This window comes from Pan paniscus, chromosome 1 (assembly GCF_029289425.2).
Source record: "Pan paniscus chromosome 1, NHGRI_mPanPan1-v2.0_pri, whole genome shotgun sequence".
Classification (NCBI taxonomy): domain Eukaryota; kingdom Metazoa; phylum Chordata; class Mammalia; order Primates; family Hominidae; genus Pan; species Pan paniscus.
In genome coordinates this window covers 198,831,977-198,858,572 of record NC_073249.2, presented here as the reverse complement: position 1 = coordinate 198,858,572, position 26,596 = coordinate 198,831,977, and the positions used below count along the sequence as shown (strand labels likewise).

The following is a 26,596-nucleotide window of genomic DNA, read 5'->3' as shown; positions in this document are numbered from 1 at the left end:
CCCAGGAGGCTATTGGGAACTATGATTGCACCATTGCACCTTAGCCTGGGCAACAGAGCAGGCCCCGTCTCTTTGGGAAAAAAAAAAAAGGAACCACTTCTGTACACTTAAAAAATGATAAAGATGGTAAATTCTATATGTATATGTATATTTTACCTTGACAAAATAAAATTTGTAACAGTAAAAAAATAAATTAACAATAGATTTTCTAGATTTAAAATCCTTTAAGTAGGCTGGGTGTGGTGGCTCATGCCTATAATCCCAGCACTTTGGGAGGCCAATGAGGGGGGATCACTTGGGTCCAGGAGTTCGAGACCAGCCTGGGCAACACAGGGAGACCCCCATCTCTAAAAAAAAAAAAATGGAAATATTAGCTGGGTATGGTGGCATGCGCCTGTGGGCCCAGCTACTCAGAAGGCTGGGGTGGGAGGATCATTTAAGCCTGGGAGGTTGAAGCTACAGCAAGCCATATATGATCACAACACTGCACTCCAGCCTGGGTGCCAGAGCGAGACCCTATCTTAAAAGGGAAAAAAAAAAAAAAAAAAGACAATGAGTACAAGCCGGGTGTAGTTGCTCACACCTGTAATCCCAGCACTTTGAGGGGCTGAGGTGGGTAGATTGCTTAAGCTCAGGAGTTCGAGACAAGTGTGGGCAACATGGCACTCTTGCCTCTACTAAAAATACAAAAAATTAGCCAGGAGTGGTGGCATGCGCCTATGGTCCCAGCTATTTTGGGGGCTGGGGTGGGAGGATTGCTTGAGGGAGGCCAGGGACAGGGGTTACAATGAGCCGAGATGGTGCCATTGCACTCCAGCCAAAAATAAAAAATAAAAATGAACAAAGAAATTGAGTAAATATTAATAAAATGAATAAATTAAAATAAAATAAAAATATTAAGTATTTCTTAAAAAGAAAAACTAGCTAGGTCACTTTTAAGTTCCTCACCTACAGAAGCTGTGAGAGGATAAATGTTTCATTATTTGTTTGTTTTTTAAGACGGAGTCTCACTCTGTCACCCAGGTTGGAGTGCAGGGGCGTGATCTCGGCTCACTACAACTTCTGCCTCCCGGTTTCAAGCAATTCTCCTGCCTCAGCCTCCCAAGTAGCTGGGACTACAGGCGCATGCCACCACACCTGGCTAATTTTTGTATTTTTAGTAGAGATGGGGTTTCGCCATGTTAGCCAGGCTAGTCTCGAACTCCTGACCTCAAGTGATTAGCCCGCACTGGCCTCCTGAAGTGCTGGGATTACAGGCATAAGCCACTGCATCTGGCCATTTAACTGTTTTAAGGTACTAAACTTTGGAGTAATTTGTTGCATAGCAACAGATAATACAATTATACAAACTAGGAAGGATTAATATTTCATAAGTAAAGATCTAAAAATGACTGAACAACTTGGTTCAATCAAAAGTTAAAATAGATCCCAATATGCTAAGAGTGAGAGTCTGTGCTTAAGAAAATATAGCTGCTAAGACATGATAAGTAATTACTGGTTAGCCACACGTATAGGAGGAAAAAAAACAACTGGGGTTCAGAGCAGAATATAAACTCTTCAGACCAGACTTTTCCCTGAAAAGAACAGTAAAGTGTCATAAGAATTGTGCCCTCCATGACCATGTGACACCACAACATGTACAACTGGATGCTGTACCTGAAAGTGAAACCTTCCAATATTCTCAGCTCTACCTGACTAGGTCCTTATTAAGGTGGTATGTCCAGTTCTACTCCGTATTTGAGAACTGGTGGATAGAACACTGAATTTTGGGGTAGTTACTGGGAAGAACATTTTACTTATAAAAAGGGATAAACATTCAAACAAACTAATATGAAAAGATGTGACAGGTTTTTTTCTTATAAGTCTTTAAGCTAGATAAATTTTTGGATCTTTCTTAGCTAAGGCTACTGGGCCAGAACAAAGAGGAATGAGGAGCCTGAGCAAGCATTTTGCCACTGAGATCTCCTTGGTTTAACTTTCACTATAATAAAATGTGGAAGACTACCTTACAGAGATGGGATCTCCCTGTGTTGTCCAGGCTGGTCTTGAACTCCAAGACTCAAGTGATCCTCCTGCCTCGCGCTTCTAAGATGCTGCAATTACAGGTGTGAGCCACTGTGCCTGGCTTGCTACCCATTCTTTAATGTTCTGCTTTAATGCTACTCCACTGAGAAACCTCTCCAGTGTTGGCACTACCCACTCCCTATCCCCAACAGAATTCTTTCTTCTCGTGCTCCACAGCATTTTCTATTGTCACCTTCTCACACTGTACAACATGGTTAACTATGTTTGTTTCTATGTCCTCTAACAGGTTGTGAGCTCTTTCAGAGATATATTCTATTTATCTTTGTTTTCCTCCAAACCTAGACAGACAGATCTTGCACATAACAGGTGTACTGGTGTTCAAGAATCATTACGTTTATCACCTCAAGTCTTGGCCATTGTCATCAGAAGCCACATCTTCCACATGTACCTGGTCACACTCCTGTTAAAAGACAAAACATACTACTTCAGTCCAGGGAGTAGAAGTGATATTACCATCATGACATACTATAAAAAGACCATATACAGTGGCAGGATAATGAAATGCCTTATGGAATCTCTTTTGTGTGGGTGATCACTCTCACACCCCTTGCTGTCCAATTCCTCTTAAGACCTGATTCACATCCCAGTCTTCATGAGTTCTGTAACTATCCCATCCCTTATTTCTACTCCTATCTCAATATTTCATTTCTCCAACAGCTCATGGGAATAAGCACAAGCTCCCTTACACTTCAAATGTTCTTATGTCCTACACCAGACTGTAAGTCCTATTACAATGCAGGTCTCTTGGGGCAGGAGCCACATCTCACATCTCCTTTGCATCTCTCTGATCTAGTCCAGTATCCTTACGTAGGTTGTGCCCAATAAATTTTTATAGACAAAACAGATGCTGGTAGAGTGTGGTATCAAAACCGAGAATGACTGAAATTTCTAACTTCAAAGTCAGGAGTTAGAAGAGGTCATCTAAGTCAATCTCCTCATGTTTTAAAAGTGAGGTGAAATGATTTTCTCAAAGTCATACAATTAGTGAGTGGCAGAAAGAGACTAGAAATAACCCAGGTTTTCTGCTTCTTTTTTTCCCCCGCTTCTAATCCAAGGTTCTTTCCACCAAGCCCATGCTACTACTGACATAAAATGCCGCCCACTACCTAACTGATGGATGTACTCCTCTGATACCACTTAGGGTACCTGCATCAGAATCCTCTGGGGAAGTTTTTTAAAAATGCATATTCTTGGGTCCATCCCAGACCTACTTGAATCAGAATTTCTGAGAGTGAAGTCCTAGAATCTCCACTTTTAAGAAGCTCCCCAGGTGATTCTTATGCCCCCTAAAGTTGAGAAGCACTGACCTGGGGGGCAGGAACACATTCAGGTCAAATTCTTCACAGAACTTTCAGTTCCTGAGTGAGGACTATGTCTAGAAAATCATTACAAATACAATTGGCAATAATTATTGGCATGTAGTAGGTTTTCAATAAATGTTTGCTGAATAAAAACTATGATGTCCTAATTTATCAACATATGAAGTTGAGGGAAGATTAAAGCATTATGGAGTTTAGACAAAAGTACTGGAGCTCGGGGCACTATTAATTTATTGAAGAATTGTCTGTTGAGTAGAACAGACGTTTATTTTAAAAGAGATGGGATTACTTTGTGTTGGCTGGGTGCAGTGCTCACACCGGTAATCCCAGTACTTTGGGAGGCCAAGGTGGGAGGATCACTTGAGCTCAGGAGTTTGAGACCAGCCTGGTCAATACAGTGAAACCCCATCTCTATTACTTAAAAAAAAAAAAAAAAGATTAAAAAAATGATTACTTTGTGTTTATAAAATACTATCTTTTTATTTTTTATTTTAAAGACAGAGTCTCTCTCTGCTGCCCAGGCTGGAGTGCAGTAGTGCAATCTTTGCTCACTGCAACCTTCCCCTTCTGGGTTCAACAATTCTCCTGCCTCAGCCTCCTGAGTAGCTGGGATTACAGGTGTGCGCCACCATGCCCGGCTAATTTTTGTATTTTTGGTAGAGACGGGGTTTCACCATGGTGCTCAGGCTGGTCTCGAACTCCTGACCTCAAGTGATCTGCCCGCCTCGGCCTCCCAAAGTTTTGGGATTACAGGCATGAGCCACCACGCCCAGCCTATAAAATCCTATATTACTTTACTTTAAAATTTTCACTATTTTTAAAACTAGGTAAAACATGTACTACACAGCTCAAAATTCAAAGGACATGAAGTGAAAAGTGTGCTCCCTCCCACCTTTGTGTCCTGGCAACTCATCCCTCTCCATAGATGGTAATCAGTGTTGGTAGTTTCCTGTGTAGGATGACTGCATAACTGAGGCCCAGAATGGGAACATAACTTTCCCTATGTGAGATTCACATTCTGGTCTTCTGACTCCCTGTCCTGTGCTCCTTCTGCTACACCATGTTCACCTTAAAGGTGAACTCAAATGTCAAAGCCAAAAAATTTCACCATGAAGCTCTTAGTGTTTCCTGGTTTTTCTGGCACCTAACTATAAAATTATTCTGAATATCAAGGTTAACCTACATATGAACAACAAATATGTATAAAATATGATGGGTTAGAGTAACCATTTATAGATTTGACAAATCAGGAGACTATCCTTTAAGAATGTAAAATGGAAGAAAAGTCAAAATATAATTGAGAGTACAAATAATCAAACTCACTTTATATATATTATTTAATATAGATTATTAAGTTAGAATATTGGTTTATATGTCAGTGTTTTGCCTGATGGGTTGGCCTTTCCCCTAGTGCTAGATCACCTCCAAATAAACTAACAAAAATAAAATTTTTGAGCCAATAAAATTGAATGTCAGAACCAAAACTGTGGTGACCCAACCACAAGTACTATTTCTCTAAGACTATGTATGTATGCCTTAGTGGCCAGCTGGCCTCTCCATATCCACCCTATCTAAACACATATCTTCTAAATATAATAAGCAAAAGCTCTAAATAGTTATTGAATAAAGTGTCTCACTGAAGCACAGAAACAATTTAAAATGCTTACCTCTAAGTCATTGAAAAATAGATGAGTATCAGCCACTTCAAAAATCATTTCTTCCATTGTTAAACCTGAGCCAATCACTACTGTTGGGTCCTAGAAGACAATAAGAAAAAATCAGCTTGACTTGGTAGTCACAGTCCTGGTTCTAATCTTCAAATTTCAAAATTATTTTAGGTCAAAGCCAAAACACACGAGCTCCCAACTGTGCTTCAAACTATCATTGATGCAATTTCATTCACAGTTATGAGAATCCAGGATTGTAAAATAGAGAAGATATGGACAGTTAAAAATTTCAGGACTTTAGTTTCTAGAAATTAGTAGTTTCATAAAGATAAATGAGGACAGAAAATATGATTTTTTTTTTCTTTTTTTTTGAGACGGAGTCTCACTCTGTCGCCCAGGCTGGAGTGCAGTGGTGCAATCTCGGCTCACTGCAAGTTCTGCCTCCCAGGTTCATGCCATTCTCCTGCCTCAGCCTCCCGAGTAGCTGGGACTACAGGCATCCGCCACCACGCCTGGCTAATTTTTTGTATTTTTAGTAGAGACGGGGTTTCACTATGTTAGCCAGGATGGTCTTGATCTCCTAACCTTGTGATCCACCCCCGTCGGCCTCCCAAAGTGCTGGGATTACAGGTGTGAGCCACCGCACCTGGCCAGAAAATATGTTTTTAAAAAGATACAATGCTGACCAGGCAAGGTAGCTAGCTCACACCTGTCATCTCAGCACTTTGGGAGGCTGAGGCGGGAAGATTGCTTAAGGCTAGGAATTCTAGACTAGCTGGGGCAACAAAGCAAGACCCCCGTCTCCACAAAAAATAAAATTTGGCCGGGTACAGTGGCTCACGCCTGTAATCCTAGCACTTTGGGAGTCCAAGGCAGGTGGACTGCTCGAGCCCAGGAGTTTGAGACTAGCCTGGGCAACATGGTGAAACCATGTCTCTACAAAAGTAAACACAGAAATAGCTGGGCATGGTGGTGCACACCTGCAGTCCCAGGTACTTGGAAGGCTGAGGTGGGAGAATCACTTGAACCCAGGAAACAGAGGTTGCAGTAAGCTGAGACTGCACCACTGCACTCCAGCCTGCGTGACAGAGTGAGACTCTGTCACAAAGTGTGTACGTGTGTTTGTGTATTTATACACATATCTATATCACTGTATATATTTATATAAGATATATACATTATATATACACAGTAATATATAATTTATATAAACTATATCACTATGTAAATATATTCACATATTATATGAATATACTTATTACATTATTTTAATATATATTTTATATAATAATATATATGATACAAGATATATACATTGTATTTTCACATTCAGGTCTTCTGACTCCCAGTCCTGTGCTCTTCCCATTATATCTTCTTCAGCTCAAAGGTGAACTTAAATGTCAAAGCCAAAAATTTCACCATGAAGCTTAGTGTTTGTTTATAATGTAAAAAAATGTTTTTCATGAAATAATATTATGTGTATATGTAAATATATAAAATTTTTTTTTGCCAGGCGCAGTGGCTCACGCCTGTAATCCCAGCACTTTGGGAGGCCAAGGCAGGTGGATCATGAGGTCAGGGGATCAAGACCATCCTGGCTAACATGGTGAATCCCCATCTCTACTAAAAATTAGCTGGGCGTGGTGACGGGCACCTGTAGTCCCAGCCACTCAGGGGACTGAGGCAGGAGAATGGCGTGAACCTGGGAGGTGGAGCTTGCAGTGAGCAGAGATCGCACCATGGCACCCCAGCCTGGGTGACAGAGCGAGACTCTGTCTCAAAAAAAAAAAAAAAAAAAAAGAGTCTCACTCTGTCACCCAGGCTGGAGTGCTGCGGTGCGATCTCGGCTCACTGCAACCTCCACCTCCCAGGTTCAAGTGATCCTCCTGCCTCAGCCTCCCTAGTAGCTGGGATTACAGGCATGTGCCACCATGCCTGGCTAATTTTTGAATTTTTATTTTATTTTATTTATTTTTTTGGGACGGAATTTCGCTCTTGTTGCCCAGGCTGGAGTGCAATGGTGCGATCTCAGCTCACCGCAACCTCCGCCTACCAGGTTCAAGTGATTCTCCTACCTCATCCTCCCTAGTAGCTGGAATTATAGGCATGTGCCACCACGCCCAGCTAATTTTGTATTTTTAGTAGAGACGGGGTTTCTCCATGTTGGTCAGGCTGGTCTCGAACTCCTGACCTCAGCTGATCTGCCCTCCTCGGCCTCCCAAAGTGCTGGGATTACAGGTGTGAGCCACCGCACCCGGCAATTTTTGTATTTTTAGTAGAGATGGGGTTTCACCCTGTTGGCCAGGCTGGTCTCGAATTCCTGGCCTCAGGTGATCCACCCGCCTTGGCCTCCCAAAGTGCTGGGATTACAGGCGTGAGCCACCACGCCTGGCCAATATATAAAATTTTTATACACATTTTGGGATTACAGATGAGAGCCACCATGCCTGGTCTTATTTTATAAATATATATATAATTTTTTTTAATTTTATATATTTTTATAATCAGTTTAGTTATATAGCTTATGTCAGCATGCCAGACTAGACACTAAAAGCCTGTAGAAAATAGTAACAGAGGCTGGGTATAGAAGCTCATGCCTATAATCACAGCACTTTGGGAGACTGAGGCAGGAGAATCACTTGAGCCTCAGATTTCAAGACGAGACTGGGCAACATGGTGAGATCCCATCTCTACAAAAATAAAACAAAATTAGCCGGGTATGGTGGCATGTGCCTGTAGTCCCAGATACCTGGAGGACTGAGGCAGGAGGATTGCTTTAGCTCAAGAGATCGAAGCTGCAGTGAGCTGTGTTTGCGCCACTGTACTCCAGCCTGCATGACAGAGCGAGATATTATCTCAGGAGAAAAAAAAAAAAAAACCTCCTGGCCAAGCACAGTGGCTCACACCTGTAATCCCAGCACTTTGGAAGACCGAGGCAGGCGGATCACTTGAGGCTGGAGTTCGAGTCCAGCCTTGCCAACATGGTAAAACCCTGTCTCTACTAAAAGTACAAAAATTAGGGCTGGGCGCAGTGGCTCACGCTTGTAATCCCAGCACTTTGGGAGGCCGAGGTGGGCGGATCACGAGGTCAGGAGATCAAGACCATCCTGGCTAACACGGTGAAACCCTGTCTCTACTAAAAATACAAAAAAAAAAAAAAAAAAAATTAGCTGGGCGTGGTGGCAGGCACCTGTAGTCCTAGCTACTGGGGAGGCTGAGGCAGGAGAATGGCGTGGACCCAGGAGGCATAGCTTGCAGTGAGCCGAGATCACGCCATTGCACTCCAGCCCAGGTGACACAGCGAGACTCCGTCTCAAAAAACAACAACAACAACAACAACAACAAAATTAGCCAGGCATGGTAACGGGCACCTGTAATCCTAGCTACTTGGGATGCTGAGGGAGGAGAATCATTTGAACCCGAGAGGCAGAGGTTGCAGTGAGCAGAGATCATGCTACTGTACTCCAGCCTGGGTGACAAGAGCAAGACTCTCTCTCAAAACAAAAAACAAAAAACAAACAAACAAAAAAACCCACACCTCCTAACAAAAACATTAGTAACAATATGAAATAACTGGAAGTAACAGGACAGGTAAAGGAGGCAAATATTTTTATTTTTAGAGATGGGGTCTCGCTAAGTTGCCCAAGCTGGATTCGAACCCCTAGGCTCAAGCAATCTTCCCACCTCAGCTTCCTGAGTAGTTGAGACTACAGGTGCACGCCACTGCACCTGGCTGGGGTGCAGATATTTGTATAAAATTTATTCATATAAACTGAAAAACATGAGCTTGGAGGTAATTTAGAATAGAAATACACAGCCTAATGGTCTCAAAACAGCCCATCCTTCTGTTAAAACTGATATGTACACTGAAGATATAACAAGTTTTGCTTGGTGTAGTTTAAAAAGGGATGTAATCTATTTTAGAAAGATATTTTATCTATATATTTTACTTATATATATCTGGCATATATTTGGCTAAATAAAATGCTCAATTTGGGCTGTTAAAAGTGTGTTAAGGAATAAGACATCAGCCTCTGGAATTTATTAATATAATCTTGAGACTCTGCTCTATTTTGAGCCTCATTTCTATACTTTAATCTTTACAAAATGCCATTCTCCTACAACTTCAGCTTTCAGCATTGGTTCTAGTAGTTTCTAACTTTACCACTTTACCATCAATTCTGCCTGACCATGTAGCCTGCCTAATACAAGCCATTTGCAAGCCATTTGTTGAAGTTTTACATGGAAAGTGAAAAGCCAGCCAACAGGGGTAGCAGAGAAATAATTTGTTATGTGTCAGAAGAGGGACTGACTATATAGTCAGAAGAGGGACAGTTACAACAAAGAAGACTCAAATTACCTTTCCATATTTCTGGGCATAGGATCCAGTAAGAAGTGAGTGGAAGATGATGATGGTTTCATCCAAGTCCCACAGAAATACTCGCTGAGGAAAGAAAATATAAAAAATGAGTATATTTTCCAATTACAATGGAATGAAACCAGAAATCAATAACAGAAAGAGAACTGGGAAATTCACAAATATGTAGGAATTAAACAATACAATCCTAAACAACCAATGCGTCAAAGAAGAAATCATAAGTGAAATCAGAATATACCTTGAGGTGAATGAAAACAGAAATAAAACATTAAATTTGTGGAATACAGTGAAAGCAGTGCTAAGAGGAAAAATTATAGCTTATTTTATATATATGTATTACATTTTACATATATATATGTATTTTATACATACATTAAAAAAGACAAATGATCCCAAATCTATGACCTAATTGCATATCTTAAGAAACTAGAAAAACAGCAAAATAAACATAAAGCTAGCAGTAGGAAGGAAATAACAATGGCTAGAGCAGAGATAAATAAAAGAGAGACTACAAAAACAACAGAGAAAAATCAATGAAACAAAAAGTCGGTTCTTTGAAAATATCTATAAAATTCACAACCTTTGGCTAAATTGACTAAGGGAAAAAAAAGAAGATTCAAATGACTAAAATCAGAAATGAAAGTGGGGACATCACTACCAGTTTTATAGAAATAAGGATTACAAGAGAATACTATGCACAGTTGTATACCAAGAGATTGGATAACCCAGGTGAAATGGTCAACTTCCTAGAAATACATAGCATAAAGTACCAAAACTGTCTCAAGAAGGAATACAAAATCCGGTAAGAGCTATAACTAGAGTAAGGAGATTGAATGCATAATTAAAAACATCCCAACAAAGAAAAGCCCAAGACAAGATGGTTTTAATGGTGAGTTCTTCCAAACATTTACAGAATTAACACGAATCCTCCTTAAACTCTTACAAAAAATGGAAGAGGAGGGAATACTTCCTGACTAATGCAATGAGGCATTATCCTGATACCAAAGTCAGACTAAGGCACTGTAAGAAAACTACAGACCAACATCTCTTGTGAAAATCAATATAAAAATACTCAACAGGCCAGGCACAGTGGCTCACACCTGTAAACCTAGCACTGTGAGAGCCTGAAGCAGGCAGATCGCTTGAGCCCAGGAGTTTGAGACCAGCCTGGACAACATGGCAAAACACCGTCTCTACAAAAAAACACAAAAATTACCCAGTTCCGGTGGTGCATGCCGGTAGTCCCAGCTACTTGGGAGGCTGAGGCGGGAGGATCACTTGGGCGTGGGAAGTCAAGGATGCAGTGTGCAGGGACCACACCACTGCACTCCAGTCTGGGCAACGAAGTGAGAACCTGTCTCAAAAAAAACCCAAAAAACAAAAAAACCCCAAAAAACCACACATCTATAAAACTAAACAAAATAGAGGTAAACCAAATTCAGCAGCATATTAAAAGAATTAAACATCATGGCCGGGCATGGTGGCTCATGCCTATAATTCCAGCACTTTGTGAGGCCAAGGCAGGAGGATCACCTGAGGTCAGGAGTTCGAGACCAGCCTGGCCAACCTGGTGAAACCTCGTCTCTACTAAAAATACAAAAATTAGCTGGGTGTGGTGGTGCACACTTGTAGTCCCAGCTACTTGGGAGGCTGAGGCAGGAGAATCACTTGAACCCAGGAGGCAGAGGTTGCAGTGAGCTGAGATTGTGCCACTGCACTCCAGTGTGGGCAACAGAGAGAGGTTCTGTCTCAAAAAAAGAAAAAAGAATTAAACATCATAACCAAGTGACATTAGTTCCCAGAACATAAGGATGTAAGGATGGTTCATTCAACATTAAAAAATTAATTAGGAGTGCAAAAGGCTTATTGGAAAAAAAAATTATGCAAAGTAATGCATCACATTAATAGAACAGAGGGGGGAAAAGCTACATGATAATCTCAACTGATGCAGAAAATGCATTTGACAACATTCGACACCCTTTCTATTCCTAGTTTATTATTTTTTCAATAAATGAGGGATAGAAGGGAATGTTATCAATATGATAAAGGCCATATATAAAAAATCCATAACTAGCCGGGCGCGGTGGCTCACGCCTGCAATCCCAGCACTTTGAGAGACTGAAGCAGGTGGATCACAAGGTCAGGAGATCGAGACCATCCTCGCTAACATGGTGAAACCCCATCTCTACTAAAAATACAAAAAATTAACCAGGTGTGGTGGCACGTGCCTGTAATCCCAGCTACTCAGGAGTCCGAGGCAGGAGAATCGCTTGAACCTGGGAGGCGGAGGTTGCAGTGAGCTGAGATCATGCCACTGCACTCCAGACTGGGTGACAGAGCATGACTCCATCTCCAAAAAATAAATAAAAATAAAAATAAATCCATAACTAGTATCACACCTAGTGGTGAAAGACTGAAAGTTTTACTCCTGAGACAAGGATGTCTGTTTTTGCCACTTCTATTCAACATAGTACTGGAAGTTCTAGCCAGAGAGATTTGGCAAGAAAGGGGAAAAAGACATCCAATTTGGAAAGGAAGAAGCAAAATTATCTGTTTGCAGATGACATAATCTTTTTTTTTTTTTTTTTTTTTGAGAAAGAGTGTCGCTCTGTCACCCAGGCTGAAGTGTAGTGGTGCAATCTGGGCTCACTGCAACCTCCACCTCCTAGGTTCAAGCGATTCTCCTGCCTCAGCCTCCCAAGTAGCTGGGATTACAGGTGTGCACCACCAGGTCCGGCTAATTTTTTTTTATTTTTGTACTTTCAGTACAGACAGGGTTTTGCCACATTGACCAGGCTGGTCTCAAATTCCTGACCTCAGGTGATCCGCCCACAAAGTGCTGGGATTACAGGCGTGAGCCACTGTCCCTGGCCGATGTGATCTTATATGTAGAAAACCTTAAATAACCCAGAGAAAATTGTTAAAGCTAATAAATAAATTCAGATATCAGCTGTATTTCTTTCTTTCTTTCTTTCTTTTTGTTTTTCCGAGACAGTCTTGCTCTGTCACCCAGGCTGGAGTGCAGTGGTACGATCTCGGCTCACCAACCTCCGCCTCCCAGGTTGAAGCAGTTCTCTTGCCTTAGCCTCCCGAGTAGCTGGGGTTACAGGCGCCTGCCACCATGCCCATCTAATTTTTGTATTTTTAGTAGAGACGGGGTTTCACCATGTTGGTCAGGCCGGTCTTGAACTCCTGACCTTGTGATCTGCCCACCTCAGCCTCCCAAAGTGCTGAGATTACAGACTGAGCCACTGCGCCCGGCCAATCAGCTGTATTTCTATATACTTGCAATGAATAATTTGAAAAGGAAATTTAAAAACCTTTTGTGATAGCATCAAAAAGAAAATACTTAGGAATAAATTTAACCAAGTAGGCATAGCTAAATAAATGGAAAGACATCCATGTTCATGGATTAGAAGACTTAATATTGTAAAGAAGACAATACTACCCAAACCAACCTACAAATTCAACGCAATCCCTATCAAAATCCAATAGTAGTTTTTTTAAAAAATAGAAAATTGCATTCTAAAATTCTTATGAATCTCAAGGAACCCCAAATAGCCAAAACTGTCTTGAAATAGAACAAAGTTGAAGGATTCACACTTCCTGATTTCAAAACTTACAGTAACCAAAACAGTGTGGTACTAGCATAAGGACAGACATAGAGACGAATGAAATAAACCGAGAGTCTAGAAATAAAGCCTTACAAATATGATCAATTTTTCTTTTTCTTTTTTTAGTTTAGTTTTTTACCTTCTTTTAGTATTTAACCTACAGCCAACATCATAAGTTAATTTTTAATAGGATGCCAAAACCATTCAATAAGGAACGTCTTTTCAACAAATAGTGCTGGGAAAACTGGATATCCATATGCAAAATAATAAAGTTAGACCATTATCTTACACCATATACAAAACTAACTCAAAATGGAGAACAGCCTAAATTTAAGAGCTAAACGATGAAAATCTCAGAAAAAATACATAAAAATCTTCATAACCAGGTATTAAGTATTACACCAAGAAAACAAAACAAAACAAAACAAAACAAAAAGAAACAACAAGTATTAGACCAAAAGCACAGCAATAATAGAAATCAGACTTCCTAAACATTAAAAATTTTTGTGCTTCAAAGCACAAAAATTGAGAGAGTGAAAAGACGACCTAAAGAATGGGAGAAAATATTTGAAGATTATATATCTGATTAATATAAGGGATTAATAATCTAGAATATTCTAGAATATTAATATAGAATATACAAAGAACTCCTACAACTCAACAATGAAAAACCAAACAACCCAGTTTAAAAGTGGGCAAAGGTTCTCATGCTTGTAATCCCAGCACTTTGGGAGGCTGAGGTGGGTGGATCACCTGAGGTCAGCAGTTCAAGACCAGCCTGGCCAACATGGTGAAACCCCATCTCTACTAAAAATACAAAAATTAACCAGGCGTGGTGGCATGTGCCTGTAATCCCAGCTACTCAGGAGGCTGAGGCACAAGAATTGCTTGAACCTGGGAGGCAGAGGTTGCAATGAGCCGAGATTGTGCCACTGCACTAGGGAAATGCAAATCAAAGCCACAATAAGATACCACTTCACATCCATTAGAATAGCTATTATCAAAAAAATGGGAAATAACAAGTGTTGGCGAGGATGTGAACAAACTGGAACCTTTATGTATCGCTGGTAAGAGTATAAAACCGTGCAGCCACAATGGAAAATAGTTTGGTGGTTTCTCAAAAAGTGGAGCACAGAATTACAATAGCATCCAGCAATTCCACTCCTACATATATACCAAAAAGAATTGATAAGATGAACTCAGATAGATAATTGTACACCAATGGTCAAAGCAGCATTACTCACAATAGCACAAAGGTGACAAACCCCAAGTGTCCATCAACAGATGAATGGATAAACAAAATGTGGTATATACATATAATAAAATATTCAGACATAAAAAGGAATGAAATTCTGGTATGTGCTACAACATGGATGAACCTTAAAAACATTATGGTAGGCAGGGCATGGTGGCTCACGTCTGTAATCCCAGCACTATGGGAGGCCGAGGCAGGCGGATCACGAGGTCAGGAGTTTAAGAACAGACTGACCAACATGTTGAAACCCTGTCTCTACTAAAAATACAAAAATTAGCCAGGCATGGTGGTGTGCACCTATAATCCCAGCTACTCTGGAGGCTGAGGCAGGAGAATCACTTGAACCCGGGAGGCAGAGGTCACGGTAAGCCGAGATCGTGCCACTGCACTCCAGCCTGAGACTCCATCTCAAAACAACAACAACAACAACAACAACAACAAAAACCATTATGGTAAATAAGTCTGGCACAAAAGGATACATTTTCTGTGATTCCACTTATATGAGACATCTAGAATAAGAAGTCAAAGACAGAAAGTAGAATAGAGGTTACCAGAGGTTAGAAGAAGGGGAGAATGGGGAGTTACTGCTTAATGGGTACAGAGTTTTCATTTGGAATCATGAAAAAGTTCTAGAAATATACAGTGGTGATGGTTAGACAATATTGAGAATGTATAATGACACTAAATTGTACACTTAAAAATGGCTAAAATGGTAAATTTTATGTGTATTTTAGACAATTAAAAAATGAGTTCTCAGTTTTTCCTAAGAAATATATCAGAAATTTACTTTTTCTTTCTTCTTCGCTCCAAACCTCTGAAAAAAAGAGAAAGGCTTCAAATACAGGCTCAGTTCACCTATGTCTTAAGAGCACTTATCAATGGATTCATAGTTAAATATGTATTTTCCCCTCATTACATAATAGCACTATAGAAAAACGGAAAACAGAAAACAAAAAGATAATACAAAAACTCCACTAATTTTAGCACTCTGCATGACCTTTATGTCTTTAATGATGAAGTCAAATGTATGCCCATAATAAACTCATATAGTACTTACACTACAGAATAAATCAGCACCAGTCTCATTAATAAGTTACCAGATCTGTTTGCGCCTTACAGAAACTTGGCTAAAAGCACTCTAGTCCTTTCCTTTTAAATTTCTTTTCTTTTTGAGACAGAGTCTCACTCTGTTGCCCTGGCTGGAGTGCAGTGGCCCGATCATAGCTCACTGCAGCCTCAACCTGCCAGGCTCAAGTGATCCTCCCATCTCAGCCTCCCAAGTAGGTGGGACTACAGGTGTGCAGCTAATTCTTGTATATATATATTTTTAGAGATGGGGGGTCTCACTATGTTGCCTAGGCTGGTCTCAAGTGATCCTCCCGCCTCGGCCTCCCAAAGTGCTGGGATTACAGATGTGAGCCACCGCACCTGACCCTTTTAAAATTTTAAATAGAGAACAGTATGACTTTACTTGTAACTCCCTCTGCTTTCTGAATATGATGAATTGTTTCTGTTCTCTTCTGGAATATACAGAATAATTTGTTCTTTTTACATTTTTCTTTTTACGTGGCCAATTTCGTTTATTTTGCTCAGGAATTAAAGGGCACATAACATAGTCCACATTATCTCTGTGAGCTTCAAAAATATGTTTGATAAACTTAAGAAGTGAGAAAGAACAAAGTAGGCAACTAAATCAGTTTCTTCTCATACTTCTAATTCACTGTCTTGGGAAGAAGTGGCATCAGCTTTCCTCTTGCCCCGGTTCTTGCTAGTCATGTTTTTCCTGGACTGATCATCAGTATCTTTACTTGGTGTAGTCTGGGACAAAGATGGGCTTGTAGAAGGGTCTCCTGGAAAGAAAAAGTGAAACATATGTTGTCAGGAGTCACAGGCTATAAGAATCAGGGCAGGAAGAGGGTTAGTGGACTCTCTGCCCTTGTGAGTCATAATGCAGGGATAAAGGTTGGAAAGCTAAACCTTATGTAAGCAATTATGAAGTGTACATCTAGGCATTGAGCATCAGCACTGGCTAACATCAGAAAAGTTATAACCAGACTTTATATGCTTACCCCATGATGGAAGAAAATATCAATGAAGTTGTTTTGCCAAGAAAAAGCTGAACCTGAATCTTCATGGTCAAACTTGTAGATCAGAGTTTCTCAACCGGGCACAACTGACATTTTGGATCAGATAATTATTTGTTGTGGGGGGATGTCTTGTGCATTATAGGATGTTTGGTTAAGCAGTATCCTTAGCATCTACCCACTAGATGCCAGAAGCACCGCCCCACCTAGTGTAACAACCAAAAATGTTTCCATACATTGCCAACAGTTGAAAACAACTGTTCATTCACCAATTTACAATAAAATACAGAAGGCAGCAGGACATGTTAAACCACCTTATGAGGATATAACTGTCAAAAGTCAGACTGGGAAACAGTATGGGATCAACACTCCAGTTTCTTCAACAAACAAACTACAAGGGGGAGAAAAAGAGACGGGAGGATTTATAGGTTAAAATAGAGATGAAACACAAAATACCCATAACTACCAATCACAATTTATGGACCTTATATTTGGATCCTAATTTTCCCTCCTCAAATTTTCTATTTCTTTATTATTTCTATTTACTAATGCGATAAAAACTGTATATGCTTTATGTTGTTTTGAAATATGTATACACTGTGGAATGGGTTGGATCCTACTTTAAACAAAAGGGAAACAAAACTCATAACATTTATGAGAAAGCTGGAAATACAAATACATTTTGGTACTTGATAACACAAAATTAAGACATTATTAATATTGAACTTTTAAAGATGGGATAATGCCATTGTGGTTATGTTAATGAGTACCGTACTTATCTTTTAGAGAACAATGCCTGGAATCTGGGGAGGGAGCTAGATGATGTATAGCTGAAACAAAATTGTCTATAAGTTGATAACTGTTGAAGATGAATGATGGATATGTAAGCGTTCATCACACTAGCCTTGCAACTTTTCTCTATGTTTGAAATTCTCCAATATTCAAAAGTTAAAATTGTTATAACAAAGATACTTAGAAAAATGACTTTAAAACCTTAGTTTTTAATCAACACTTGTAATTATTTCAAATTTATGTAAGTTTGAAGTGGCGACCATTTGTATGTCCACTTATTAGACCGGTAGGGTGAACTGCACAGAAAACTGTTCACTTGTTATATAGTACTGTTTCTAAACATGCATCAGTGCCAATGATAAACAGTGCTTTCCTCGAACCACATGATGTGAAAGCCAACTACCAAATTTTCATTAAATATAAATAAAAAGTGTGTATATATATGTTTATTAAATGTGTGTCTAATCTTTTATGTCAAAGGTTTTTAAGTTGGACACTGTAATTCATTGATACACTTCAGAGCTGTGAGCATCCTGAAATTGTAGGTTAAATTGTATATATTTCTCTGAGGGAAAAGGACCATGCTTTCCTCAGAATCTTAAAGGGATCCTGGACATAGAAAGAACTATGGCTCTGAGGCCTTAGCAGCAGTTCAAAACCTGCGCAAGACTAAAACTGGAGTCCTCCAACTTTTACAAAATATTATAACATGCTGAAGCTCCCTGTGACAAGTGGGTTAAAGCTACAGGGAGGGTAGAGTACGAGTCAGAAAGAGTCTTTTAGTTCTTGATACTTTTCTGTTCCGTTGTCAGCATCAGGTATACATTCAGCCTACCAATGACTCACAGCCTGCTTCCAATACTCCTCACCTCAGAGGGAAAGCCAAAAGCACGGTAACAATGACTTAAGACAGAACAAAATCATCCTTACCGTTGCCTAAAAACAACTGTTGGATGAAGTGACCTTAAGCCAAAGTTTTCAGAGCTGCGGTGCTTACCAGAGGAAAGTCTCTGTGCTGCAGGTGCAGGCGCCATGACACTAGGCTTCTCCGACTGGTATGTGGTTGCTGCTAATGTGGTGCTCTCTGCATCACTGTTAGTCTGACCTGTGACTCCAAAGCTGGAGCTGGGGTAGCAGGCCTGGTACTGATTCTGACCAAGAATAGTATAGGTGGGATAATCCTGCAGGCCAAAGGAAATAAGAAAACAAGACTCTTATAGCATACATTAATCTCAACACAAGAGGCTTTCTTCTCCCTCTTTCTTATTCATAATTATTTTTCTAAAACATTAATTTGACTTCTCATTTACCTAACTAAAAGTCTCCAATCTAAATCAATGATTTTCAAAATGCATTCTGTGGAAACCTAAGTCAAGAGATGTCCCAGGAGCAGTCTTGGAATGAGGAGAATGCTGAGAGGGAAGGGTCTTCTGTACTCTCATAAACATACACATGGTGTCCCTTTTTGTACTCTAACAGCCTCTTCCCCCAGTTTTATGTACCGAATTTCTGCACAGAATTTGAGGGAAAGATTCTACTCTAAGAGGTTTACAAACTGTTGCACTAGATAATAGCACTTCTAAGGACAACAAAACAAAACTTAAACTTAAGCAAACAAAAAAAGCACATATCCTACATTAAAATGTCTTAATTTAAAAACTGATTATCAGCTGGGTGCAGTGGCTCATGCCTGTAATCTCAGCACTTTGGAAGGCCGAGATGGGTGGATCACTTGAGGTCAGGAGTTCAAGACCAGCCTGACCAACATGGTGAAACCCTGTTTCTACTAAAAATACAAAAATTAGCCTGGCGTGGTGGCACATGCCTGAAATCCCAGCTACTTGGGAGGCTAAGGCACAAGAATCGCTTGAACCTGGAAAGCGGAGGTTGCAGTGAGCCGAGATTGAATCACTGCACTCCAGCCTGGGTGACAAAGCAAGACCCTGTCTCAAAACAAAACAAACAAAAAACAACCTGATTAACTACCTAAAACAATCAAGTTTTCTTTAAAAATAGTTTCCTGGCCGGGAACAGTGGCTTACGCCTGTAATCCCAGCACTTTGGGAGGACGAGGTGGGAGGATCGCATGAGCTCAGGAGTTTGAGACCAGCCTAGCCAAAATAGTGAGACCTTCTCTCTACTAAAAATACAAACAAACAAACAAACAAAAATCCAGGCATGGTGATGCACGCCTGTGGTCTCAGCTATTCGGGAGGCTGAGATGGGAGGATAACTTGAGCCCAGGGGGCAAAGGTTGCAATGAACCAAGACTGCACCACTGCACTCCAGCCTAGGTGACACACTGTCTCAAAAAAAAAAAAAAAAAGGCCAGGCACGGGAGCTGACGCCTATAATTCCAGCACTTTGGGAGGCTGAGGCAGGCAGATCACATGAGGTCAGGAGTTTGAGACCAGCCTGACCAACATGGCAAAATCCAGCCCCTACTAAAAATACAAAAATTAGCCAGGTATGGTGGCATGCACCTGTAGTCCCAGCTACGAGGGAAGATGAGGCAGGAGAATCGCTTGAATCTGGGAGACAGAGGTTGCAGTGAGCTGAGATCATACCACTGCATTCCAGACTGGGCAACAGAGCAAGACTCTGTCTCAAAAAAAAAAAAAAGTTTTCTTAAAATATTGGGATAAAACTTTTGGTTTCATAGGCACATATATGCCAAAACTTACTAAACTGTACAATTTAAATCTGTGTAGTTTACTGTATGTCAATTACTCCCTAATAAAGCTGTAAAAAAACTAGGCATGACAGTTCAAATACGCAGCTAAAAAAATTCCATTGACACTGATATTGATGGCAAGTAGGAAAAAGCTAACTGATCAGATACATTATTTCTAATTAGTCATTGGGTATCTCTACCATAAACCAAATATAATTATATGTATGTGTGTATTTGTGCATGGGCAGAAGAAGGAAATATTAAAGAAAAGAATAAGTCACACTAGCAGAACTCAAGGGAGTTAAAAATCTAGCAGGAGAGAAGACAGACAACAAAATGGCAATAAAATATATGTCAAATGACTGAAATACAGAACAGACAACTATCACTGTAAAGTATGATGGTGAAGAAGCTTTCTGAGATTAATAGGCAGAGAAAGTAAGAACATGAATAGGCTCTGAGGAGATTTTATTCAGGGACCACAGATGCTGAGTCTGGTTGAAACAAAGGACCTCTGTAGGCCTGAATGATTGGTAAAGCAATAAGACTTGGATTCTTTAGGCAATAGTATATAGCCTGTGGGCTAGGGAATAGGGAATGGGGACTCTCAAATTCAAACCAACGAATAAAAACATGAAAAGAAGGAGAATGGCGTGAACCCGGGAGGCGGAGCTTGCAGTGAGCAGAGATTGCGCCACTGCACTCTGGCCTGGGTGACAGAGTGAGACTCTGTCTCAAAAAACAAACAAACAAAAAACATGAAAATATTCTGAGCAGGTCAGTAACACGACAAAAAGTGGGATTTAGAAAAAATTAATGAGATAGTATTTTAGAGAATGAACAGGCACAAGGGGGAAAAACTGGAAATAAAATGAGCAATTAACTATGGTAATTCAGGATTAAAAGGGAAAATACCAAAACATGGGAGACGATAGCAAAAAGCAAAAGAAATTCTTCTCAAAGATTTTGAGAAATGACCAGATTGGGTAAGGTTGTGAGAAAAATAATGGAAGATATCTGGTCTGGTTTTAGGCCTATGTTTATTAAGAAAAATGTACTATCACTAATAAGAATTAAGAAGTCAGGGAAAAGTGGTTTTACTTCTGGAAGACAAAGAGACATAAAAAGGGCTGGAATAAAAGTCTGATTTTGGATATGTTGAACTTAGGGAAACAGCAAGACATTAAAGAAAAAAATGTCAATCAGTTGGAAGCTGTAATTATCATGAGGGAGGATTAGAATCTTTGGTGACAGTAAATGGACATTATGTGGTTAAACACCCCTGTGGATGAAGTAATTAACATGTGGAAAAACCAAATAGAGACTGTCCACGTTCAAAGACAGGGTCAAAAAGAAGAGCTATGAGAGGGAAAGAGTCCTTAGAAAAATACCAGGTACACAGGTGGGAACTCAATAAATATTTGTGGACTAAAAGAATAAACAAGGCTGGGCGCGGTGGCTCACGCCTGTAATCCCAGCACTTTGGGAGGCCAAGGCGGGTGCGGTTCACTCTAAGTCAGGAGTTTGAGACCAGCCTGGCCAACATGTGAAACCTCATCTCTACTAAAAACACAAAAATTAGCTGGGCATGGTGGCACACGACTATAGTTCCAGCTACTCAGGAGGCTGAGGCAGGATAATCACTTGAACCTGAGAGGCAGAGGTTGCAGTGAGCCAAGATCGCACCACTGTACTCCAGCCTGGGCGACAGAGTGAGTGAGACTCCATCTTAAAAAAAAAAAAAAAAAAGAAAAACCAGTATAATAACCAGAATAGTAATGTTAACTGTAGCCAGGAAAAGATCCAAGGAGACAGTGGTGATGATAATTGCTGTAGAGAAAACAAATCAAAACAAAAATAAAAAACTCTAGAACACTGAAGGTGATCTCCTAAGCATAGTTAACATAACAGTGATCAAGAATAGACCACAAAAAATTCATAAAGAATGAGTTGTTCATTCCATAAATATTTATCAAGTGCCTTTGATGTAAGTGGCAGGCATTTTTCTATACTCTGGGAATATGTAAATGAACAAAATAGAAAAATAAATCCCTACCTTCATGCAGCTTACATTCTAGTAGGGGCAGAGTAGGAAGTGAAGACAAATACAGTAAAGAAACAGACATAACCATATTCTAGAGAGACCCAGCAGAGGAACAACAAAAACTAGACAGTAGCCTAAGATGCCATTCAGGGTCCGAGTTCTGAAGGTATCCAGAAAAAAGTCTCCACAGCCCATACTATTCCTGGTTGTTTCTTAGATAGGCAAATTGACCATGGAAAGAAGAAAGAGCAAGCTGGATGAACTCTATCAAACAGGATGAACAAAGGTAGCATCATACCTGGTTTGAGATGCTGGCTACTGCTGCTGCTGGAATATTGGCAATTGTAGAAGAAGTAGATATCAGGCTGGCATTTGTGCTTGAAGCTAGAGGATTGATGGGGTTAAAAGATATTAAAGATATTATGTAAAAGGTTAGAAGAAACTAAAAATAGATGTGTTTTAAGTGAACAGATTTATAAGGAGATAAACAACATTGGCAAAGGAAACAAACACTCGTTTTGCTTTTTTGTGTGGGATAGCTACATTTACACTTGGCTAAAAACAAAACATTTGAAACATCTTTCTGTTTCAACTTGAGTCTTCAATTCTTCTTACTAAAGGCCTAAAAGGATATATATTCAATTCACAGCTCATACTAATAATATCAATGAAATCACAGCTAAATCCAATTCCTCCAGCCCATCTTCTCCAGAGGCTGAAAAATGACTCACCTGCAATGTGACCTACTGTAAAGCAGTAGAACTCTGGTAAATCTTACACTGTGGTATTGTTTACTGTCACTTGCCCCAAGTTACGCCTTTCCTAATACGACATAATTACATGAGAAATAGAGCTGGTCCTCCAAATTCCAAAGCATTTAGAATTGCTTCTTGAGTTCTACTCAAATAATAGATTACTAATGTGGATCAATAAACACAATGACATAGCATTTAGAGACTTTAACAATGAGCCTGGAAAAACTCAGAAAATATTAAATATTACTCTGGTCAGATAAAAATGTACCTTATATGCTACTTGGGCTGTCTTAAGTAATTTGAGGCCAGGTGTGGTGGCTCATGCCTGTATCCCAGCACTTTCGGAGGCCGAGGCAGGCAGATCATTTGAGGCCAGGAGTTTGAGACCAGCCTTGCCAACGTGGTGAAGCCCCATCTCTACTAAAAATATAAAAATTAACTGGGTATGGTGGGCACGGGCCTGTAATCCCAGTTACTCAGGAGGCTGAGACATGAGAATCGCTTGAACTCAGGAAGTGGAGGTTGCAATGAGCCAAAATCGCACGACTGCACTACAGCCTGGGTGACAGAGCAAGACTCTGTCTCAAAAAAAAGAAAAGAAAAAAGAAAAAAAAGAAAGAAAATGCTGATTTCCATTCACATAAAACAATAAAAATAAAATAAAGACAAGTAATTTGGGTTAAGTTTTATACTTCTTCTGTCATAGGTTCATTCTACTAGGGTTTTAATCAAAATCTCAATGACTAGCACTAACCAGTGACTTTTCTCAGGTGAACAATGTAACTGATATTATCAGTACTGTTCTCAAACTCCTTGTCCTCATTTATCATAAACACACTTAGACATGGTTCCTACTGCAGATGCACACACCATATGGGTTCACCATCAGGTAGACCTGACTAACTGACTACCTGCCCCATTAACAAAGTCCCCCAGAGAGAAAATTAGTAAGAAAACTTCCATTGAGAACAGGGCAGGAGAACAAATGCAATAGAAACTTAAGTGCTCTGGTCAAAATTAGATAATTTTCATCCCTTTCCCTAAGGGTACTCGGCTTAGAAGACAATCCAGAAGACAGTAAGTTCAGTTACAGCTATTGCTGCAACCCCAGCTTTAAGATGAAGAACCTAGGACAAAGAAGAATTAAAGTAACTTGTCCACAGCAGCAAAAATAATGGAAGATAACCAAAATGACAACTTGGATCTCCCAATTCTTCATCCAGTGCTTCTTCCTCAGGGTCAGCAGCTAAGCTAGGGTTCAAATTCCCTAACTATGGCCAGGTGCATGGTGGCTCACACCTGTAACCCCAGCACTTTGGGAGCCTGAAGTGGGTGGATCACCTGAGGTCAAGAGTTTGAGACCAGCCTAGCCAACATGATGAAACCCCATCTCTACTAAAAATACAAAAATTAGCCAGGTGTGATGGTGCACACCTGTAATCCCAGCTATGCAGGAGGCTGAGGCAGGAGAATCACTTAAACTCGGGAGGCAGAGGTTGCAGTGAGCTGAGATCGCGCCACTGCACTCCAGCCTGGGCGACAGAGTGACTCAGTCTCAAAAAATAAATTAAAAAAAATAAAACAACAAAAACAAAATTCCTAACTATCCAGAGTAACTTTATTTTCCATAGCACGTTTTGCTTCAGGGGAACTAAAGGACTCTTAAGGGCTTACTTTCCTAAACATAACAACTAAATGAAATAGGTTTTATAGCTTTACAGAAGGTATTTTCTTTCAACCAATATTCACCTTCTTTCCTACTGTGGCTTAAGCCATCCTTTTTCCTAAGAGGAAGCATCAAAACATGACAATATACAGGGTAACTGACTCTGTAAATGGTTTTAACCATTCTTGTAGGAAAAGAATTTTGAATAGTTTCCAGATTTTGTTATCAGTACATTATCCTAGGCAGGCCTGCAATAAAACTGAACACAGGTGATTTAAGGTGGGAAATAAAATAAAGAATTGATTTAATCATTTATCTTCCCCAGCAAGTCCATTTTTAGTTCAGTTTTCTTCTGGCCCTGGTCCTGGCATACAATCCTCTTTTTCACCTATTGATCTTTAATTCTGTCCTACCTTCTCCATATCCTTTTTTCCTTTTTTTTGAGATGAGTATCACTCTTGTTGCCCAGGCTAGAGTGCAATGGTAGTCTCGGCTCACTGCAACCTCCGCCTCCCGGGTTCAAGAATCCTCCTGCCTCAGTTTCCCAAGTAGCTGAGATTACAGACATGCACCACCAAGCCCGGCTAATGCTGTATTTTTTTAGTAGAGATGGGTTTCACCATGTTCGTCAGGGTGGTCTTGAACACCTGACCTCAGGTGATCCACCCGCCTCAGCCTCCCAAAGTGCTGGGATTACAGGCATGAGCCACCACGCCCGGCTACTTCTCCATAACTTAATAATGGTGGGAGGTACAACTCAGTCATATCTGATCTCTATGGGGGAAAATGTACTCAGATTGACAAGGTGGTTTTACAAATCTAACAATTTTCAAACCACTTAATGAATTGTACTGGAGGTAAAATGGTAGACCTTAAAAACAACTAGCCATAAACTCTTATTATATCCCTGCTAGAAAGTTTAATGGCTTGATTAGCTAGTTGATAACTCTGAGTTTTTAACAAGTACTGTATTAAAATCACAAATTTCTCTGAGCAATAGTTGGCTTTTATTATAGGGGATCTTGGTCTGCTGACCCAGAAAGTTCACAGGGCTTAATAACACTTTTTTCTCCAACTAAGCCAAATTATTTCTAACATGTGCCACTCATTCATTCAGCAAACCCATTAAGTATATCAGGGTCAATTATGTGCCTAGAAACCATTTCAGCCACTGAAGGATAAAATAGTAAGACAAAGTCCTGGCCCTCAAGGAGTTTAAATTCTAGTGAGGGAAGTTAGTCAATAATTAAGTATTTTTTTTAGGCTCTTATAACCACCATAGAACCCAAAGCAAACTAGCCTAAAAATGTATACAACCACTGTCTGCCCTACCCCACATACAGCTATGACTAAAAAGCCAGGCACTTTTAAAAAAATACAGATCATCGTGTGTGTGTGTGTGTGTGTGTGTGTGTGTGTGTGTGTGTGTGTGTGTGTGTGTGTGTGAATAAAAATAATATTCAATTGCAGGTTTAAAAACAAAAGCAGCAACAATGGACTATGCAACAAAAACTACAAATTTAGAGAATCAAATAAAACTCAAGTGGTGGCTCCTATTATTATGTATCTAAAGGCTGCTAGCTCTCCAAATGCTAATGGCATGGTCAACTGTTTTTGGACAGCCTTCACTCCTGTTTTGACAATGGAGCTGCAAAAACCTGAAAGACAACACTTTTGAGAACCAGGCCCCACTAGATGTCCGCTTAAAATAGACAATATACAGATAAAGCTTTGAACAGAAGACCACGGTTACAGAATGGTAAGTGGCACAGCTGCACCAAGTGATAGTGCTACAAAGTTAAAAGGTTAATTCAAGCATTAATGGCACATAAAAGTTTGTGCAAGATTTAGTTTTTACCCACCTCTCTAATTTCAGATCATGTCACTTCACCTCCTTTGCTCACACTGTCTTTCTTTAAGTTACTCAAAACCAGACAAGCTCTTTATCATTTGAGGACTTTTGCAATATTGTTCTCTCTGCCTAGACTGTTCTCTCCAACCCCCTTGCCTTCCCAGCATGATGGCTCCTCAGCATGACTCACTTCCTCAAAGAGGGTCTTTTTGACCTATTAAAACCAAGACCTTTTCTGTTTTCTTAATCCCAGTGATCAATTTTTTTTTCAGAGCACTGTTCAAAATCTGTTATGTATTTACTCACTTGTTTTCTCCCCCGCACCCCACTAGTCTGTAAGCTCCAAAAAGGCAGAATCCTGCTCTTATAATCTCCAGCATCTAGCAAAGCACCTGACATACAGCAGGTGAT

The 26,596-nt window shown here is 40.1% G+C and overlaps 1 protein-coding gene across 5 annotated transcripts in view; it reads right to left on the bottom strand.

The window, feature by feature from the left end:
* The window catches only part of EYA3 (EYA transcriptional coactivator and phosphatase 3), a 119,216-nt gene that overhangs the window by 24,570 nt on the left and 68,050 nt on the right, over positions 1–26,596 (bottom strand). For all 5 annotated transcript variants that reach the window (XM_003828080.6, XM_024929234.4, XM_055096108.2 and 2 more), the window contains 6 exons: positions 22,211–22,296; positions 18,192–18,375; positions 16,029–16,168; positions 9,432–9,515; positions 5,072–5,161; positions 2,427–2,485 (listed from right to left, as the gene is read on the bottom strand). In XM_003828080.6, coding sequence (XP_003828128.1) covers positions 2,427–2,485; positions 5,072–5,161; positions 9,432–9,515; positions 16,029–16,168; positions 18,192–18,375; positions 22,211–22,296 — 643 coding nt within the window. The remainder of the gene's footprint in view (positions 1–2,426; positions 2,486–5,071; positions 5,162–9,431; positions 9,516–16,028; positions 16,169–18,191; positions 18,376–22,210; positions 22,297–26,596) is intronic.